A 16,173-nucleotide genomic window follows, 5' to 3' on the forward strand; every position below is an offset into this window, starting at 1 on the left:
CAATTGTATTCAAAATTCACAAAGAATATCTGATTTAATTGTTATGAAATATGAACACAATTAGGAGTGAAAACAGGAATAAAAAGGGTAACATTTTGCACTATAAAATCAAATAATTTCTGCTCATCAAGTTGAAAGAGAGGCACGTCAACCTCCAATTTTAAAATTCTTTTCCTGTGATAGTTACATGTCAACAGACTCCAATCCTTGAAGCCCACAGAAAAAACCACCTCTGTAAGGTTAGTCTTTGATGCATGATTGTTTCATGTATATTACTGAACGTTCCACGAAAAATAAAGAGAAGTAAAAGTTGAACAAAACTTCTAAGACACAGTTCATGCGGTGGGCATTCGTCATACCCTCTAATACAAACCTTTCAGATGTCAAACCAAGGAGGGCTTTTGAAAATGCTTTGGCCCAATTCCGGGCCAAACTTCCATACACATGAGCTTTCAAATTAACCAAGACCCTTGACGAAAACACAACCGAATACCTCCCGCCTACCTATGCAGCAAAACGAAAGACACACAACTATCAGAGCTTTCTTTTTTTTCCTTTCAGTTATGTGTTCGCTGCTGATTTTTCTCCTTTCTACAAATGTCACCAAGGCAAGGTGGCCTTGAAAAATATTTTAACAGCCCACACTTCCCAGACGCCATTCTGCAGCCTTGCACTAACTATCCGACCGGCTTGGCTTACAGGAATTAGGCCATGTTTAGGCTCCCAGGCAGGTGGATTCATCTCCCCATTAATTTCTCTATGCTATCTACTAGAGACATTTGCAAGAAAAACACATCAGAACCCACACCCCAGAGCGGTCTGCCACTGCTCTCCTATTCCCACAAACCAACCAAGACGGGCAAGAACGTATACTCACAGCGCACAGAGGAGTAGTATTTTATTAAAGATAAACATGTCACCCAACACACCGAGTTACCACCATTTGAGTTATGAGACCACTCCACTCTCAGCATGAAGGATCCGAAAACCAAGTCAACACTGGTGTGTCCTGTGACCAGCCGCCACTTGCCAGGTATCTCTTCATTTCCACCGGGGCTGGCTGGCACCCCTGAGGCTAAGGAGTCATTCAAGAGCATCCAGAAGTTCAACATTTACCAGCCCATCTTTTTCTCCGACCCTACCCTCCAACCTCTCCGAGTCCATTGCCTTCCAGCAGATCACACATCCGCGCACCGCTAGGGATCGTTAAAGAATACGAAAATTCAGACGCGCTCCAAAAAGCCTTTGCAAAAGTCATCCACGGCCCTCAACAGTGAATTTAGAAACCCCAATTTTTTTCTGAGTTTGAAGTTTTTAAGCCTTGCGGATGGTTGGAGTAGGAAAAAGGAAATTTACTAGGCAGTGCAGAGGAAATCTTGTTGTCCTCTATTGTGGTAGTGGGGGTGTTGCCCAATCCTGACTTATCTGCCTTGATAAAGGAAACCAAAGAAAAGAGTAACAAGCACAAGATTTTGTCAAACGAAAAGGAACCCTTTCCTTACCTTAATAGTGCTGGCCATAATGCAATCACGTTTATTGATCGTTAATAAATGTTAATAATAATTATTGCTTCTCTCTGACCAGAAAGTAGTTTTGATGAGGTTGTTTAGAGCGGATGAGATTGTGCTAAGTCTGGGAAATGAAGTCAGCCAATGGCAGGAAGAGGTTTCTATTGGTCCTGGCGGCCCAGCCCGAAGAAACAGGATATTTGGGAGTGGAGAGATAAGGGACCCTGAAAACAATGTTGTTTTTCTTGATGATATGCAGCCAGGAGATTTTTTTTTTTTTAATTAAAAAAAAAAGGCATCAATTGCCTGGGACAAGACTGCCGCAGCAGGTGTGACTTGGTGTGCCGCCGCCGTGTGACACGCTGCCCCGGGCAGGATGCAGATGTGGCGGGACTCCGCATGGCTTCACACAGGCTGTGAGCACCTCAGAATGAGGCGCGGAGGGCCCTCTACAGCCAGGTGCCAGGCCTTCGGGGCCCCCAGCGCCTTGGACCTGCCCCAGGACTGGGACACAGGACTTGAGCCCCTCCTGCCCACACACTCCTGTCCCTTTCTCCCAAAAGGAAACTCTGCGGGTAGAACTTATTTCTCATTAATGGAATAATACATTCGCTTGCGGACTTTTAACGGCCTCCTTTTATTCAACATCTCACGTGAGTCTTCCAGAAGTTTCATTTTCTCTTTCCAAACACAGGCGATTTTTACTTGTTTCACAAGAAACCTGCTGAAAACAGCAAGACTCGAGAACCGACAAGGTAAGCGAGTCAAGTGAAGGGAGATATAACCCCATCAAATCCTCATGTTTAAACATGGATTTAAAATCCAAAGAACTAAAAATAAATAGATACATAAGTAAAACCCAAATAAGTGAAATTATACGACCAATGGTCGTACATAAGGTCGTTTATAAGGTGAGCGAGCTGGTCCCGCTCTGAGAAACGTCCGTGCCGCAGACCACAGACCCCGAGAGAGGGTCTGGCTCTGCACAGATGCCCCGTGAAGACCTCATTAAGTGTTTGAAAATCTGAGCTGCCAGTTCAGGGCCATACATTTGTTTTCCACTCAAGGAAATACGGCTAATGGAGGCCTGGACATTCCTTAGAGGACTTCAGGCCTTTAATTACTCATTTTCAGGAAATTACTTGTTCTCTAGAAGAAACAACATTTTGCTTTGAATCTCGCTACACGAAAGTGGGACCGGGGAAGAGGTGTGGTCCCCAGAGGGGACCCCGCAGAACAGGAGAGACCAAAGCCTGAGTCATTCCGCAACACTCGGGTCCAGGGATTGGACGGGCCGGAGAACGGATTTCACTCAGACCTCAGGCAGGCACTGAGTCCTGCAAATGAATCTGTGTTCCCGCACCTTTCATGGTCCCCTGACTCACCCCCTTGTGTTAGGATAGAAGGAGGAGGAGGAGGGAGACAGAGACAAACCAAGAAACAAAGAAAGACAACAAAGGGGAAAGAGAAAATAAAAGAAATCCTGTTCTGGGTCAAAATCAGAACCTTCAAGTTCTCGGCATCTACACTTGGAGGGGGGTTGATTTCCCCTCTTTTCATCTCTGAACAATGAATGAGATGGCAGGCTGATTAAAATTTTGTTTCCCTGAACATTTCAAAGTACTGAGATGTTTTATCTGGGCAGCGTCCACAAGGATTCAGGAGTGCTGAGAAAAACGCACTCGGCTCCACCGGGATTGCGGCTGTCCCGAGGAGCACCGGCTTTCAAGGTTCACCGCAGTACCCCAGTGAGCAGCGCTCCTGTGGCTTCCCCAAGGAACAGCCTGAACCAGGATGACCACTTTGCTAACAAAAGAGCCCTGGACAAAGTGTTGCCTGATCCTACCCCCCCCCCCCAGTTTCCTGGGTCCCCGCCTACCCCCGTCCCGCCCCATCTACCCTCAGAGATCTCAGTCCTCACGGAGCTTTTAATTCCTTGGTTACTGCTTACTTCAGCTCTGTAAACAGTGAAATCTCTTAACTCTTTATGCAGAAATAAATTCCCAATGTACAGAAACAAGATAACATGAAGGACTCTTAGTGTCCTTCACCCAGTGACTCCCACTGCTGGTAATTCGCATGATTGGCTTTGCTTCCTCTCTCTCTTTTTCTCTCTAATATTTATATGTATAATGCCGATATGTGTATACTCACATATACCCTTTAGTCTTTAATTAACGGAGATATTGTTTTAGCAGAGACTAATTTCTTTGCTTGGATACTTAGAAACAGAAAACCAAACACTACTATTTTATCTATTTCCTGATGATTCTATCCATAAATTTCATTTGTGTTGAATTTTGAAAAATCCACACAAATCTAGAAAGTAGTCTTTATTAGATCATTCAGGAGTTATAATTCTTGCCACAAATGTTTAGAAATTCACATCTTCCTCCTTTCTAACAACAAGATGTTCAATTGATTCTTAGCATCTTTAAAGACAGTAATCCCTGATATCTAGAATGACAGCATAGCTTCCAAGTCCGCTATTCTCTGAATATTTAATGCAAAGTTATTTTTTAAACTTGGGCTATTCATAGTATAAGGCATAGTTATTCATTAGAATATAGTAGTACAGAAACCATTTCCTAAGACAAGCATTATCCTGGGGAATCAACCAAACATAAAGATACCAGTTTATCCTCCCCTTCACCCCCTACCTCAACTCTGTATCTACAACTGGCCTCAGCACCAGGTGACTCACCAGCCTAAGGACTGGGACCTTCTGACCAGACATCCCCGTCCTGGGAGAAGGCCACCCTTCAGGTAACCAGGCAGACCCATGTCAAGGGCAGTCTAGCAGTGGGGTACTGCCTGGGGGCTATTCTGTCATAAGCTTACAGAACAGGGTCCTTCTCCACCCTCCCTGGAATGCAGTAAACACCATGCTGGACCAGTATGGCTCCCCAGGGTCTGTGGACATCAGAGCCCATGACTAAATTCTGCATTTCCTTTTTTACTTACCTATCGTGGACCTATTACCCACAACTTTAGGAAAACCCTTTGTAAACCTATTCCTGTTTTGGTTCAAATGAAAAAAAAGGAAATCCTATAAAATGAACCCTATATTTACTGTAACGATAAAAGGGACCCTGTCATTTACGGGCCTTAAAACCCTGTCTTCCCATTTTCTAAAGAGTCTGCAAATTCTCACCCTCATTCTGTTAGGAACTTCTCTAGGGTGGGGTACACTGAGGAAGGCCAAGAGTTGAGACACTTTGGATGAGGGCAATATTGTTCTAAAAATGATGTAGGAGCACAGCAAAGACATAATGAACCCCAATTTTAACTGGAGACACAAAAGAAGGTTTGCTCCTGAATGATTGATCCCTTTCTTAAATATCCATTCACTGAGATGCTCTTTATCATTGAAAACATTGCAGGAAGAGTATGTAGGTCTATACTCAGTGATATGGAAAATTGTTATAAGACTACACCCAGTACATTAAGAACCCAATGATAAAGGAGACTTATATCACAGACCCATTTTCTAAAAGGAAAAAGGCAAGACAGAAATACTAAGAGGCTCCATACTATGGACTAATGGTAGAGAAGCTTCCTTTTCTTGTTTGTTCTCCCTCCTCCTCCTTTGGTTCACCTAGATTTCCCAACATTTACAGTAAATTGAAATTGAAGTTTAATGTAAAAGCTCTATGAGGAACATGTAATGTGCTATGTTTTTATAACAATCTGTGTAACCCGCAGCTTGCAACACCTGCACCTCTCAGGCTCTGTGTGTGTGTACCCAAACTCAGGCTCCTTGTTAAATGTCTACACAAAGAAGAGAGTGGTTCTTTTTTTTTTTTTTTTAATTAATTCCAGTGACGAAACCCAGAAGACACTCGGGTGTTTTGTCACGGCCATCTACCCAACATTAACCCATCCCGTGGGGATCCATAAAGTGTCTTTTTCATGACAGGACGAAGCCAGGATGACAGGGCTCTGTCCAGCCACTGAGTGTCCCAGCATTCAGGAAGTCTGTGTTTGTTTACTTACATTCCACCCACATAAAACTGCAGAGCCTGGAAGCAACCCATGAAATGCAAACTTTTGAAGGGTCGAACAATAGGACAAAGTGCTCCATATTGTCCCTAAAATGACACATGAATCTTAAAATGCATAATGTTTGGATTATTCATGAAAGCGCTGTGAGAAGGATGTCCCAAGGATTCTTGCCAGGGACATGCCTAAGATTATAGACAAGGATCCAGCATCTGGAGCTGCCCCCGCATTGGAAAACTACATCCCTCCGTGGAAATTTTCCGTCTGTGTCAATTGGAGGATTCGCCTGAGAACACAGGCAGCATAGGCGCGCTTAGCCCCCAAGGTCACTCGTTACATGCCAGTTACAGATCGTTTTTCCATTCAAAGCATACTTTGTGAGTACAGTTTCACTCCACTGGGTAAGACTCTGTGTGTGTGTGTGTGTGTGTGTGTGTGTGTGTGTGTGTGTGTGTATGTGTGTGTGTGGAGAAATAATCCAATTACAATTTAATTAACTATTGTTTCAACACCTTCCCTGAGTGGTTAATATATTCTTCAGCATCTTGGGTGATTTGAACTCATCTAAACCGGGGAAATTCTTATCACATACTAAATCCTCAACTTCTCAACACCAAGTTGCAATTTCCTTAATTGTGAAGCATGTGTCAGTTCAGTTCTACAGGAGCCAAGGGAGCAATGACTTCGATGAGCACCATTTCATAAGCATCAGATATGTTCTCGAATTCGGACAACTCTGCTCTTCCCTAATTCCTTATGTCTCTAAAAATGCAGGAGTCTTAAAACCACCATTAGGAACCTTAAGTATGTCCGTTTATTATTCAGGACTAAAAAGAAAAGAAAAAAAAAGAGAAAGAAAATCCTAAGAACAATTAATTTGTACAATAGTTTAAAGGAACTTAAATTTCCTGCTTCAATGATCATGATCCCACATACAATGTGTGAACCATTCAATGCATCTCAACATCTTCATCCACACAACTGGGTAGAGATAAGTAGAGATGTCACAGTCTTTAGATTGCACTGGTCACCTTGAGCATGGTCTACCCACAGGGCAGTCCAGCCCCCATACCATGCAACTGGAGGGGACACAAAAGAATGGGGTCCTCCAACCCAGAGGCAGACATGCTCCTCTGCCCCTGCTCAGATCTCTACTACTATGTCCCACTGACTTCCTCAGCAATCACCCTGGCCACCCTGAGAAGTTATTTTGGGCTGTTTAAATTAACTTAGATTTTGATCTAGTTACACTTAGAAAAAATACATAACCTGAAAGTGTAACTTTCAGTTACACTTATTAAGTCTATAAGTCTCACTTATTAGGTACTAGTATTCAGCCTTTATTTTTGTCTTGATATTCATATTCATAAATTATTTTGTAAAGAAACTATATGCTATTTTTTAAAGAAAGATAAGTTGCACAAGAATGCATCCCCCTCTCCCCCGCATAATGGAAATTTACAGAGGCGCCTGCGTTAGACAATTGCTCTCCCTGCTTTTATAAAGTCTGCTTTGAGTCAGATTCAGGTGGCGTTTCTTTCTATATCGCTTAATATGTTTCCATATTTGCTAATTTATTTATATCACAAATGGAATCAGAAACGAAGCCAAGGAACAGAACATTTGTCATAAATAATGCGTTTACGTTTGCAAGAGTGTGAAGCAGGCAACCTACCGACTGAAGGGAGTTGTACGCCTACACTTGCAGGCAAGTGTGTGCAAAAGCAGCTGCACTACACCCTCTCCTCCGTGCCCTGCACCCACCCCTGCATTTACCCACCGGGCATGGCACCCCCCCTCTCTGCCCTGTGTCCTCTCCCTGCAAAGTGACGTGGAGGCTCCTTCCCCTTGCAGATACAGCCGGACGTTCAAACGGACGCAGCCAGTCCTCTTCCAGGTGAGCTTTACAGAAATGTGTTTAGTCTGTTTAAATGCACTGAACCAAACATGATGTAGGTTCATTCATTGTCTTTACTGGATGCCAAGGCAAATCTCAGCATGTATTTTGGGGGAAGACTACAGTATCGGGGGACAAATGAAAGTGTTCTTTCTACATCAATGATAAGCCAGAAGACAAGCTGGGTTTTGCCTGGTGGATGCTAATTTATCCTTTAAAATAATAATAAATAACAACAAATTCATTAATAATAATAAAATATCCTTTAAAATAATCCTGCCTCACGATTTTTAGGAAGCAATCACCTATTGGCCAAAGAACTTCACTGCTTTGTTTGCTTGCTAGCTGGAAACCAGAAGCCTTGCAGGGACTTAACTTTGAGCTGCTTGAACTGCTGTCACTAGAGGGTGCTAAATGTCCCTTTAAAAGGCCCTGAGAGGGACGATGGGTATGACTAATGCTTTACTTGGCTCTTTTTGAATTGGTGTCATTATCCTACATAGTCATCTCATTTTATTCATCCAAATTAAAACCCGACATTCATAACGGAGAAAACGTTTGGGGGAAATTTACACTGTTCATCAGTAACACCTAAGGAAACAGACCTGGATAAGGAGGAAAGAGAAACTAAACAGATACATACCTACAACAAATGGCATCACTCTTCTGGGTGAGATTTGGTCATGGAAACTATAGAGTTGTTCCTGCAGCATGACCAGTAATCCCAAACTATAAAAAACATTCTATTTCCCAATAATTCTAGATGGTTCATTAGATTCCCCATGAAAGTCCCATCAAATTAATAGGTCAATTTTGAGTGCATTTGTTTTCTGTGCAGTCAATGCTGGTATCATGCTAGCACCTTGCCTAAACTCAGATCTTACACGATACTTTCCAGAGATGGGAATTGTGAGAAGGATGTAGATCACACTGTAATATGTGAGAGGTACTTATAGTACCTTTGATTTTTTTTTTTTTCGTTATAGGTTTGCGGGGCATCACTTATGAAAATGATATAAAATGTTAAAATATATAAAAATATTTATTAAATAAAGTAAACCTTAAGCAAGGGGGTTTTCTTGAAAATAATCTTATTAATGTGATTACACTGACTTTTAGGTCATCTAAACGCTAAACACTTAATGCAAAACACAGTGCCTTGGAAATGTTTGCAAAAAAAATTAACTGATTTTGCAAGTTTCCTCTTTTTGTCCTCACTTGTTCTTTATCTTTTTAGAGGGGGGAAGGGACCGAAGGAGAGAGAGAGAGAGAATCCCAAGCAGGCTCCATGCCCAGCACGGAGCCCAACATGGGGCTCGATCTCACAACCCTGAGGTCATACCCTGAGTGGAAACCAACAGTCAGACCCTTAATCCGCTGAGCTACCCAGGTGCCCCTTCACTTGTGCTTTAAAATATCTCTAGTTTTTCCTGTTTTCCCCTTCTGCTTTGGTTCTTACATCGAAGAAGAGCGAGGTCAGTGGGTGACAGTTGTTTGTGCTCCGGGCGGTCTGGAGGCCGGGCCGCGTGGGGGTGAGGCTCTGCACTCCGAGGAGGCCACAGTAACTACGGCTGGTGACAGATTCTCCTTTGCGTCTGCCAGTAGAGCAGAGATTCGTTTTCAGTGCACTCTCCGGACGGACAACTCAGGCCGTGTTTCATGTGTTAGTCTGCGATTTTTAAAGGGGAACAAACTTCACCTTTCCGCACACATGACGCAGAGTGGAGGGGACGACATGTGGGAAATGGTCATGGGGGACAGGGGGTCCCCGCCCAGCCTCACTGCGAGGCACAGGCTGAAGAGAAGCGCAACTCCAGGCTGGGCAGAGCGGCCACGCACGCTGCTCCTTGCCCACAGGAAGCGGCTCAGGTGGACACTGAGGAATGGCCGTGCCCAGTTAACATCTGGGTCAACGAGGCCGGTGGACGCAAACCTGCTGGGGAGGCAGCTCGGTGTGGTCCTCCGAGGGCAGGAGTCCAGTGCAGCGCCCGCTCACAGGGGCCTTGGCTCGGGGGGGGGGGGCAAGGCCTCAGCCCAGCCTCCTCCTCATCTGCTCAGTGAGCCAAGAAGCCACGGACCACCTGTGCCAGTTTTCCATCGGCGGATCAACTGGTGATGCAGGTTTGTTCAAGGGAGGAAGGCGTGTGCACTGACCGTACTGCTCGGTGCCGTCCATCCAGTCCCCCACAGACTAGGAGCAGCAGCCCCCCCCCCCCACCCCCCGCCGATCCCCCGGGGCTCTGGCACTGTGCTGGCCCTGGGCAAGCATTTGCCGAGTGAATGAGCCAATGAAGCGTGACAACAGAGCCCAGCAGCGCCCAGGAGAGGACTGGCCGCGCCAGTGGGCAGCCCCGTAGAGACCCGCAAAGGTTCAAAGTCTGACTTGAACTTGAGACTCCACCAGGATGAATGAAGGATGTACTTCCAGCGGGGAGAGGCCTTGAGACAGGCCCAGGTCCTCCGTGGACCATCTGATGAGGCATGGCCTCGGCCACACCACAGTCTCCTTCCTCCGTCCTCCCCAGAATGTGCCGCATCTGGTTTTCAACTGCTTGCTGACCAGTGTCTGGGGAGATTTCATTCCAAGTTAAGGTGAAAGCCACACACACACATGAGCACACGTGCAGCAGGGAACGGTAATGATGAAGGCAGACAGATGATGATGAAGAGAGTGGCAGGTGCTGAGAGACAGGCTGGCTGGCTGTCCCTCCACCACGCACGATCCCCCAGGGGGCCAGACCACAAGACCTGGGTAACTTTACGAGTGACTTTCTCAAGCAATTTCCCCAGATCAAGCCATGGGAAGTGAAGAAGACAAATGGTCTCTAAGAGACCTTCCAGCTCCGCATGGTATGAGCTCTCCTTCTCAATAACTGAGCTAACACTACCTGGCAGGGAGAGATAGTCAATTAAAAAAAAAAAAATACTGAATAAATACATAAGCAAATGAAGGAGTGTATGCCCTCTATTTTGCCTGCATCATAATATATTTACAAGCAGTTTATCTGAATTTCAAGTTAAATAATAGCTCCCCTTTTTATGCTGCATAGCCCTTGCAATCTTCCAAAGTACCTCTGACTAAAATTATTTCCAGCTGAACTATTTCAGTGATTGGGTTGGCCCCACATGCAATGACTGAAAACCATCAGAACGACAGATCCATTGCATTTCTAGGCATTGGCTGTATCACCCACAGTGACCGCGTTTCCAGACAGCCCAACAAGATTTCCCATCGTATGTGCCCATCTAAAAAAGTGACATTGACTTTGTTCCCATCAAAAGGTGGGGTTCATGTCTTCACTCTTCGAAGCTGAGAAGACCTGTCACTACAGCATAAGTCCAGCTATGTGCCTTCCAAGCTTCCTGTAGAAACCATACAACTTCCATCTCATTTTCTTGGCAACAGCCACTCTTACAACGCAGCCACCATATTGAGAGAAAGCCCGAGACTCATGGAGAGGCTGCCTGTAGGCATTCCAGTCCTGAGTCCCACCAACAGCCAGCATCAGCCTCAGGGGGTCAGTGGGGAGAACTTGCAGATGGATCCAGCTCCTGGCCACCCCTTGACTGCAACCATCTGAGAGACCCTGAGAGAAAAAGCCTGTCTCATCCCAGCCAAGCCCTCCAACCAGGAGGAACATAAATAATAAAATGTCCTTGTGATTTTAAGCCACCAAGTTCTAGAGTGATCAGTTATGCAGTGAAAGGTGACTGGAACACCCTGAGACGTTTCCTTACTCAGAAAGACTTTTGCAACATTGTTACAGCAAATATCTTTCTGTGTGTTCGCTCATCCATTCATCCGTCTTTCCCAGCATTATGCTGAGTGTTGCATCAGGTGCTAAAGATATGGAAAAGAAGAGAAGCCGTCTTGAGCCAAACACACACCAAAGAGCACATTTCAGTTGGGGGGAAAAGATGTCAAAATGACAACATTTGATTGAAGAGAAAGGACTTCAGAGGCAAATATGGAGAGCTCTTCCCTCCCTCTTCCTCCCCCTTCCTCTGCTCATTACAGGTACCTGTATGTCAGGGTCATCTGAGCCCCCCAAGTAGGAAAGTAGGACCCCCCCACCACCCCACTGTGAGTTTCCTCCTCCATCCCTGCCTCAGCCTTCCTCCTGCTGGTGCCCCATTCCCAGTTTCTAGAAGCATCTCCGCCCATTAACCTTAGGTTAATTTCCCAAGGAGACATGGGAAAGCATTCATTTCCCCCTCCGTGACTCCCACAGACATAGGGCCGGTAAATGAGAAGCGGAGGGAGAGGGTTCCTTAGTCCGAGTTACTAAAAAGAAAAGCCCCAGTGTTTGGAAGGTGTTATGATTTCTCTTGAAACATTAGCTCCTAGAAACCAGGGGCTCTGTCCCCTGGGCAATCTCTCTGGCTCCCAGGATGCCACGGGGGCTCCCATCGGTCGCTTCTGGCCATAATGAGAGCCATCTGGAAGGCCACATGGTGGGCCTGGCCACCCGCTGCCCTGGAGCTCCCCACAGGCAGAGGGGAGATGCTCAGAGACACACACTGGGGCTCCGGCTCCCAGAATTTCAGTCCAGGGTGCTTCTGCCCCCCAGATAGAGCGTGAGGAAAACAGCTGTCCCTATAGAATTCACCCCAGCATCCGTGAGGCTTCTTAAAAGAAGGTAAGTCCTCTTGCTTTTAAACTCCATAGGAATTCTTGTGGATGAAGCTCTGCTTTCCTGATCCCAGCCAGCCCGACACCTGGACCTCACCTCCCAGAAGCTGAGACACTCGGATCGGAGATACTGGGTTCCCCATTACTGGAAGCCGTTTTCAGCAGGAATGGAAACCATTAATGTGTCTCGCATGCCGCTCGTTTTATGGAATTCTGGCACAGGGGAGCTCTCTTTATTGTATTATTTACTTGAACAGCCAGAAAACTGGGAAGTTCACAAAGACATTTTTCAACTGCCTGAAGTGACCCCTAACCTGAGAGGTTTTTGCCTAATCTGTAAATTGGAGTTAGAAGTATTACAGTACCTTGGGAGGGGGGGTTCTTTGTCTTTAAAAAAGCAGGGAAACCGCGAACAATGGGGCTATACATACCTTGTGCTTCTTTGTTAGTGACTAGAAACCAAAAGCAGATGGGAAGCATCAGCGGCCACCTTGTGCTGACCCATGGAAGTTGAGGCTAATCCAGACCATTCTTAATAACTCAAAACTGCCACCCCTTAACTTTCTAATTTTTTTCTCACTTACAAGTGCAAAAAAGAATTGACAGTACGCATTAAAATCCATTTCCCTCTGAACACATACAGATTTTCTCCAGAGGGAGCCAGGAATAAACGCTGTCCCCACTCAGTTGTGCAGCTGTGAGCTGACCCTGTTCCAGTGTAGGTGCTCATCGCCTTTAACAAAACAGCATCTAAAAGGAGAGAATTTACGCTGAAAATTCGATGTTCCTTTTGTGAACTTTTCCCAAGAACCAGGAAGTGCAGAGTTAAGTGAATTATTAAACTGTTTATAAGTGAGAAAACAGAGGTTTCAAGGGAAATCCAGCAATCTGAAATGTTTCCCTAACACAGAAACCGTTTTGATTTCCAACCTTGTTCCTGTATTTAAAAGTAATGAATGTACGCAAAGGAGAAAAATCAACAGATCCAGAAATGATTCATAACCCCCCAAATGAAGAAATCAATCATGCCGCACTAAATTTGAACATTCTATCAATACTATGCCTACTTGCTAAATCCAAGGGGAACTCTTTTAACATAAAATCAAATACAAAATTGTTTCAGACACTGAATATTGTTTTTTTTTGCCTCAAAGCAGACACAAGGTGGAATGAGTATAGATGCAAGGCTAGACATTGATTGATTTTTAACACCTATCAATACAGCAATTACATCGTTATGGACACAGGACTTCCTCATCTTCCACTGAAATTAGATTGATGCATAGATATAGCTAGAAAATGATAAGACATAATCATATGACCATATTTCATCGATGGGAGATAGTGGACAACAGAGGTCATTCACAATCTAAGGTATCACAAGGAAAGAAAAAATAATTCAGCCCAACAAAATTAATCACAATGCTTTCTTATCTAACAGTTATAAGACAAATCCCAATTTTTGACAATAAACATGTGCCTTAGAATAGATGAGATAGAGTCCACTTATGAAAGAACAAATCATGAAGGCACTAAAATGTTATTTGGACAGTCTGTGGGGATTCTCAGCCTCAGCACTGTCAACATTTGGGGCTGGATAATTCTTTGTTGGGGGAGGGGGCTGTTCGGTGCTTTGAAGGATATTTGCTAACATCCCTCCTCTCTGCCGCTAGATGCCAATGGCACTTCCCCTAACCCCCATTATAACAACAAAATCCGCCTTCACTCATTGCTAAATATCCTTGAGGATAGAGGCAAAAATCATACTTGTTGAGAAACAGTGGAACAAAGCAATTCAGTTTGATCATCTTCGCAATATAATTTAGTCTGTGTATTAATGGAGGACTGTCAGCCAACTGGAAAGCGTATTATGGGACGAGATGTATTGATCCAAAAACATTACGTAACAGACAACTGATGCTCATACAAGAGTGTGTACTGGCCGTCCCAATAGACACAATGTAAAAACAAAACAAACAAACAAAAAACCTTGGAAAAGTGCTCAACATCACTCATCATCAGGGACATGCAAAACCAGAGTGAGATATCACCTCACACCTGTTTGGACGCCTACTATCAAAAAGAAAGAATAAAAGTACTGGTGCAGATGTGGAAAAAGGAAACCCCGGTGCATAGTGGATGAAAATGTGAGTTGACACAACCACTCCAGTAAACAGTGTGGAAGCTCCTCAAAAAATTTGAAAATGGCCTAGAGTATGATCCAGCAGTCCTCACTTCTGGGTGTTTAACTCAAGGAAATGAAATCACTCTCTTGAAAAGATAACTACACCTTCCCACCATGTCAGCCGCAGTGTTATTCACAATAGCCAAGACATGGAAATAACCTGAGTCCATGGACAGATGAATGGGTAAAGAAAAGGTGATGTATAGAGACAGTGAAACATTACTCAGCCATAAAAAATAAGGAAATCCTTACAATTTGCAACAACATGCATGGACCTTGAAGATCTTATGTTAAGTGAAATAAGTCAGACAGAGAAAGACAAGTACTGTATGATCTGACTTGCCTGTAGAATATTTTAAAAAACAAAACTGAACTCATCAATTCAAAGAATAGATTGGAATTTCCTAGAGGCAAAAGAAGGGCAACCAGGTTAAAAATGTAGAATTTGGATAAAAGCAAGTCACTATCACAAGAACTCACCATTTATAAACTATCCTATGAATATTAAAAGAAATTAAAGAAAATCAAAATAAGGAATAATATTTTGAGTCTATCCATATGACAAGAATGAAAAAGTTTCAATTTGGCAGCACTGGTAAGGGTGTGAAAGAAAGAACACTCTTGTTCATGTATATTACAAATGCAGATTAAGATCTTATCAGAAAATATTTTACCCTATCACTCAGCAATTTCTATCCTGGAAATCCACCTTTAGGAATACTCTCAATAAACAAAGACATGGGTATGAGAATATTCACCCTAGCACTCTTTAGTAATAGTAAAAAAAGTAAGAATAAGTTGAATACCTATCAATCGGAGATTAGATAAACATATTACACAGTATTAAGAAGAATGAGTCAAATCTAAATTTACCACATATATTCATACAAATGTTCAAGGTATACTAAGCCCAAAAAATTACCAAACATAGGGCACCTTCGTAGCTCACTCAATTAAACATCCAGCTCTTGATCTCAGCTCAGGTCTTGATCCCAGGGTCATGAGTTCAAGCCCTGAGTTGGGAAAGCTAGTAAAATAATAAGACTTGTTAATAAAAACTTCTTGAGGAAAATGAAATTTTAATTGGGTCCCATGGAATTAGCACATATTCAGATGGTAGGGAGAAAGTGGTGAAATCTTTTAGGAATAAAATTTTAAAACTCAGGTAAATGATTTGGTTCAACATGAAAGGTACAAAGAAACTAGTCTATGATTATTCTGAGACAATGTGTCAGAGTGAGGAAATATCTTGCCATCTACAGACTGAAATTTATTGTTGACTCGTTTGGGCAATGAGGACTCACAAATATAATCCAAAGGACATATGACATAAAATGCTTTTGATTTGAACATATTTTATGACATAACAGAAAGAGATCCTTGTAGAAATTATATGTATCTTAATTCTCACTTGAACCAGGTTTGGTCTGCAGATAAAAAGGTAAATATGAGATAGATCAGAAAATTATGTTACTATTTCTGTGACCAATACCTCACAGGAAAGAGGCAAAGTATTAATCTGAAAAAGTTAGAAAAACCCAAAGAAAATAGGAAGAACATAATAAAGATATGAATAAAATTAAAAGAAAAAAATAGAGAATGGCCATACAGTGGAGGATATGGGAGGACATTAACAAAGTCAAATCTTTGGAAAGCTTAGTTATTTGTAAGCCCTTGATGAGTATTAAGGGGAAAAGGGTGAAAATAAAAATAGCCTAAGTCAAGAATGAAAAAGGAGCCCTTACTACAGATCTTATAGACATTAGAAGGATTATAGAAGAATATTATAAAAAATTTCCTATCGATAGATGTGAAAGGCTAGTTTAAATAGATAGAATCTTTGGAGAATATAATTTACCAAAACCGCCAAAGAAAAAAACGCAAAATCTGAACTCCTATAATTAATAAAGACATTAAGTCATCTAAAACCTTTCTAAAAGATAACCAG

At 43.2% G+C, this 16,173-nt stretch overlaps 1 protein-coding gene across 3 annotated transcripts in view; it reads right to left on the bottom strand.

Annotated features, from left to right (window-relative positions):
* Positions 1-16,173, bottom strand: part of ERG (ETS transcription factor ERG) — a 172,526-nt gene that overhangs the window by 101,231 nt on the left and 55,122 nt on the right. Inside the window, exon 1 of one of the 3 annotated variants that reach the window (XM_059392354.1) lies at positions 1,503-1,618. The exons of the other annotated variants lie outside the window; for them this stretch is intronic. Within the exon in view, the coding sequence (XP_059248337.1) occupies positions 1,503-1,520 (18 nt within the window). The 5' untranslated portion in view covers positions 1,521-1,618. Of the gene's footprint in view, positions 1-1,502; positions 1,619-16,173 lie in introns of those variants that run through there. 3 annotated transcript variants of the gene reach the window in all.

The sequence above is a fragment of the Mustela nigripes genome, chromosome 2 (assembly GCF_022355385.1).
Source record: "Mustela nigripes isolate SB6536 chromosome 2, MUSNIG.SB6536, whole genome shotgun sequence".
Lineage (NCBI taxonomy): Eukaryota > Metazoa > Chordata > Mammalia > Carnivora > Mustelidae > Mustela > Mustela nigripes.